At 49.8% G+C, this 5,738-nt stretch overlaps 1 protein-coding gene across 1 annotated transcript in view; it reads left to right on the forward strand.

The window, feature by feature from the left end:
* Window positions 1-1,030: 1,030 nt before the first annotated feature.
* Window positions 1,031-5,738, forward strand: part of R3HDM4 (R3H domain containing 4) — a 14,205-nt gene continuing 9,497 nt past the window's right edge. The window contains exons 1-2 of the mRNA XM_081895855.1: window positions 1,031-1,253; window positions 4,974-5,128. Coding sequence (XP_081751981.1) covers window positions 1,165-1,253; window positions 4,974-5,128 — 244 coding nt within the window. The 5' untranslated portion in view covers window positions 1,031-1,164. The remainder of the gene's footprint in view (window positions 1,254-4,973; window positions 5,129-5,738) is intronic.

Here is a 5,738-nt window from a genome sequence, read left to right on the forward strand (position 1 = left end):
TCCATGCAATGCAGCCACACACTCCGTTCAATGCACACACACACAGACACTCCGTGCAACGCAGCCACACACTCCGTGCAATGCACACACACACAGACACTCCGTGCAACGCAGCCACACACTCCGTGCAATGCACACACACACAGACACTCCGTGCAACGCAGCCACACACTCCGTGCAATGCACACACACACAGACACTCCGTGCAACGCAGCCACACACTCCGTGCAATGCACACACACACAGACACTCCGTGCAACGCAGCCACACACTCCGTGCAATGCACACACACACAGACACTCCGTGCAACGCAGCCACACACTCCGTGCAATGCACACACACACAGACACTCCGTGCAACGCAGCCACACACTCCGTGCAATGCACACACACACAGACACTCCGTGCAACGCAGCCACACACTCCGTGCAATGCACACACACACAGACACTCCGTGCAACGCAGCCACACACTCCGTGCAATGCACACACACACAGACACTCCGTGCAACGCAGCCACACACTCCGTGCAATGCACACACACACACACAAGGCACACACATTCCTTGCAATGCATACACACTCCGTGCAACGCAGCCACACACTCCGTTCAATGCACACACACACACACACACACACACACACTCCGGGCAACGCAGCCACACACTCCGTTCAATGCACACACACACACACACACACGGCACACACATTCCTTGCAATGCATGCACACTCCGTGCAACGCAGCCACACACTCGGTTCAATGCACACACACACTCGGTTCAATGCACACACACACTCCGTTCAATGCACACACACACACTCCATGCAATGCAACTGCAAAACTCTCACGCGCTGCAATGCATCGCCACGCAACCACATCCCGCGCAGCGCCGCGCCCTGCATAGCCCGGAGCCAACTGCACATTGCAAAAGCGTCGCCCGTTGCATCAGCTTTGCTTTTTACAAGGAACTCCCTCCCGGCCCGTAGCGCCGCCTCTTCCTCCAGCCCTTTGCTCCCCTCTCCTCCCCCCCCCCAGCTGACGCGTCTTCCTGGGGCGGTGCAGCCGGGGAGGCGGCCGGGCCGGGTGCCTTTGCAAAAACCTGGGGTGGTATCCGGGTCCCGGACATCAGGATCTTGCTGGGCTGGGGTTGCAATCCGGGCGAGCCATGGTGGTGCTCAAGGGGACAGATCCTGGCGGTGCAAGAGGAGGCGGCCACCAGGAGCAACCGGGAGCCCCCCTAAACCAGCCCTATGGGTGAGTAAGGGGGGCAGCCTTGCCACTGAATGTCTGTGCCTCTTATTTGGGAAAAAGGAGGTTTCAATTGATTTCTTTAAAACAATAAAAGCAGGGTGGGTTCAGCAACCTTTGCAAGAAGCTTGCAAGCAAACAGGCAATGCAACAGCTGTTTCCTTCCGGGAGCAAGCAAGTTGATCCATCCCCTAAGATAGACTTCTCCTGTAACTGGAGGTTCCATTGCGGAGGCACAACTCAGGAAATCGGGGTGCAGAGAGCTCGCCATATCAGACTCCGTTTGGGGGTTCCTGATTTGGAGAAGGGCACCCCACCACCTCCTAGCAAATAGAAGGGGAAGAAATGGAGGCAGGGAGAGATTTGACTTTCTTGGGCTCCATGATCACTGCAGATGGTGACAAATTAAAAGATGCCTGCTTCTTGGGAGAAGAGCAATGACAAACCTATGCGGATGATACCCAGCTCTACTTCTCTTTTAAATCAGAACCAGTGAGGGCGGTGAAGGTCCTGTGTGAGTGTCTGGAGGCGGTTGGAGGATGGCTGGCGGCTAACAGATTGAGGTTGAATCCTGACAAGACAGAAGTACTGTTTTTGGGGGACAGGAGGCGGGCAGGTGTGGAGGATTCCCTGGTCCTGAATGGGGCAACTGTGCCCCCGAAGGACCAGGTGCGCAGCCTGGGAGTCATTTTGGACTCACAGCTGTCCATGGAGGCGCAGTTAACTCTGTGTCCAGGGCAGCTCCATCTGGGATGCAGGATGAGACCCTCCCTGCCCGCGGACTGTCTCGCCAGAGTGGTGCATGCTCTGGTTATCTCCCGCTTGGACTACTGCCATGCGCTCTACATGGGGCTGCCTTTGAAGGTGACCCGGAAACTGCAACTAATCCAGAATGCGGCAGCCAGACTGGGGACTGGGAGTGGAGACCACATAGCACCGGTCCTGAAAGACCTTCATTGGCTCCCAGGACGTTTCCGAGCACAATTCAAAGTGTTGGTGCTGACCTTGAAAGCCCTAAACGGCCCAGTAGACCTGAAGGAGCATCTCCACCCCCATCGTTCTGCCCGGACATGGAGGTCCAGCTCCAAGGGCCTTCTGGCGGTTCCCTCACTGCGAGAAGCAAAGCTACAGGGAACCAGGCAAAGGGCCTTCTCGGTAGTGGCACCCGCCCTGTGGAACGCCCTCCCACCAGATGTCAAAGAGAACAACAACTACCTGACATTTAGAAGACATCTGAAGGCAGCCCTGTTCAGGGAAGTTTTTAATGTGCGATATTTTACTGTATTTTTGGTTTCTATGGAAGCTGCCCAGAGTGGCTGGGGAGGCCCAGCCAGATGGGCGGGGTATAAATAATAAATTATTATTATTATTATTATTATTATTATTATTATTATTATTAGACAGCATCTTAAAAAGCAGAGACATCACCTTGCCAACAAAGGTCCGTATAGTTCAAGCTCTGGTTTTCCCAGGAGTGATGTAGGGAAGTGAGAGCTGGACCATCAAGAAGGCTCATCGCTGAAGAATGGATGCTTTTGAATTCTGGTGCTGGAGGAGACTCTGGAGAGTCCCATGGACTGCAAGAAGATCCAACCTCTCCATTCAGAAGGAAATCAGGCCTGAGTGCTCACTGGAAGGACAGATCCTGAAGCTGAGGCTCCAAGACTTTGGCCATGAGAAGAGAAGACTCCTTGGAAAAGACCGTGATGTTGGGAAAGATGGAGGGCGCAAGGAGAAGGGGACGACGGAGGACGAGATGGTGGGACAGTGTTCTCGAAGCTACCAGCATGAGTTTGACCAAACTGGGGGAGGCAGTGGAAGACAGGAGGGCCTGGTGTGCTCTGGTCCAGGGGGTCACAAAGAGGCGGACACGACTAAATGACTAAACAACAACAACAATCCCTGGGGAGACCGTGAGCTTGGTGCGCGGGACGCAACGTGCAAACACACACACACGGCCGGTTTGGCTTACCTGACGTTTTGAAGGTGCCTCGGAGCTGGAGCTTCATCTTGGCAGAAGGACCCTTCCTCATTGCCTGGCCTAAGAGGTACTGAAACAGTCTCTTGTGGTGGGTAGTTCCGCCGGCAAGACAGTACATTTTAGGCAGCCTTTTGCCATGGTTTCACCAGAGCCGATCGGGGTTGTTAGATAACACAAGCAAACAAAAACATACACAGAATGTATCCGGGAGCAACGGAGGAAAACATGACTTGCCTCGCTTACTCATCTCTGAATAAACTTCCTTGAATGACGTCAGCTGCCAGAGCCTATAAAATACCTGCAAATGCCAGTTTTGGGGGAGAGCTTTGCAGCATGTAGTGGACTGCCGCGAGAGCTGTAAATTCTGCAAACCTGATCTTTATCCATAGAAATTGCAGCATTGGAAGGGACCCCAAATTTTCGCTCGAAGCGTCCGTGAGGCTGGGTACGGCCGTCCTTTCCTTTGACGAAGTTCCTGCTTCAGGCCGGTAGTCAAACTGGTCGCGCTTCTTATTTGCAAAGTTGTTTGTTTGCATTCCTAAAAAAGGCTGAATCAACTTGACCCCTGTTAAACAAGATTTACCATAACTGTGATAATTTATTATTATTATTATTATTATTATTATTATTATTATTATTATTATTATTACCCCACCCTCCCCGGCCAGAGCCGGGCTCAGGGCAGATAACACCAATAAAATCACAGTAAAAACATAATAGGGAAAAAAGAAAAAGAAAAAAACCAATTTAAAATACAAGTTAAAATACAATTTAAAAAAATGTATGTTGGAAATGTAAAGAAAAGGAAGGCACTTTTTATCATGTGTGGTGGACCTGTCCCAAGGTAAAAGACTTCTGGGAAAAGATTTATAATGAATTTTTTAAAATGATGAACTATACATTTATAAAGAAACCAGAGGCCTTTCTCCTTGGAATATTAGGTTCTGAACTGCCCAAGAAAGATGTAAAGGTGCATGAATTTTAATAGCCAAAAAATGGAAAACACAAGAACTATCAATTGTGGAAGAATGGCAGATGAAGATGATGGACTTTATGGAGCTGGCTGAACTCACGGGGAGAATCCGCAACCAGAAAAAAGAGGAATATCAAGAAGACTGGAAGAAATTTAAAGAATATTTGAATAAATATTGTAACATTAAAGATTAGTAGTTACTTGAAAGCACCAAATAGGCCTAGGATTAAATTAGGATTAAATAAATAAATGAGAAATAGAATGTTAAGAAATTTGATTATAATTGGAATATTTTATTTTTGATTAACAATATTGGAAAACTGCTACGTTCAGTTACAGGGAAATTCAGATGGAAGAGATTAGAGGAAGTCAAGTAATTTGTTGGATTTTTAATTGATTAATTAATTTTTATTGTCTATATGTTTGTGGTTGGATTTTTGGTTATCATTTGCTATATTTGTCTTATTTCCTTTTCCTTTTCGTTTCATTGATTATATTGTATGTGTGGTATTTGTAGGAAACTTAATAAATATTATTGGGGGGGGGATAAATAAAAAAGGCTGAATCACCCTTGCTCTTGGCAAGGTGGAACGGCGCTCGCTCCTAGAATACGACGCTTGTTTGCAATAAATTGGATTATTTCTGCTCTTTGCATTGATAAAAATGGATTGATGCAGGTCTCTTGAATTTGGGGGGCTCTTTTATTTTATTTGGGTCACGGCTGCAGAGCGCCTGCCAATTTTTAAAAACGCTTCGCTTCCCCTTTTTGCAGAAGGATCGAGGATTGTCTGCCGCCGCTGGCCAGCCCCACCGCCAAGAGATTTTCCCCGGCGAAGCGAAAGCAGTACTATATCAACCAAGCCATACGCAACTCGGATCTCATTCCCCGGGCCAAAGGGCGCAAGAGCCTTCAGCGCCTCGAGAACAGTTGAGTTCCGGGTTGGGGGCGCCTCTCTCTGCCCAGTGGGATCGCAGAAGAGTCGCGAGGGACCCGCGGGGCTCGAACCCTGGACCGAGCTGCTCTGAGCCGGGGAGAGCTCGGTCCGTAGAATGCGAGGCTCTTATAAACACCGGGTCGCGCGTTCGAGTCTCCCTTGAGCTAAAAAGCCCCAGACCACTGCAGTCGCTTGAGCCTGAGACTCAGGTTGCGAGTTCGAGGTTCACCTTGGGCGAAAGATTCTCAAGGTTGCGAGTTCGAGGTTCACCTTGGGCGTAAGATTCTTGCATTGCACAGAGTTGGGCTACGGGGGGGGGGGGTCCCTTCTCCTCTGCTCGCAGTTCCCCTAAGCTAAAAAGCCCCAGACCGCTGCAATCGCTTGAGACTCCTAATCTCAAGGTTGTGGGTTCGATTCCTGCATTGGATCCTCTCCAATTCTGCGATTCTGCCAACTGAGCCATGTTGCATCATCATCATAGGGGAAGCATTTTCTGGCCGGGGGGCTGAGGTCCGTTCTGGGGGCAGGGCCAGCTGCAAAAGTGGGAGGAGCAATATATGCAGATTTCGGCTTTGTACGGTAGTTTAGACGCATTGTTAACC

This window comes from Podarcis melisellensis (assembly GCF_964234715.1).
Source record: "Podarcis melisellensis genome assembly, chromosome: 18".
Taxonomy (NCBI): Eukaryota; Metazoa; Chordata; class Lepidosauria; order Squamata; family Lacertidae; genus Podarcis; species Podarcis melisellensis.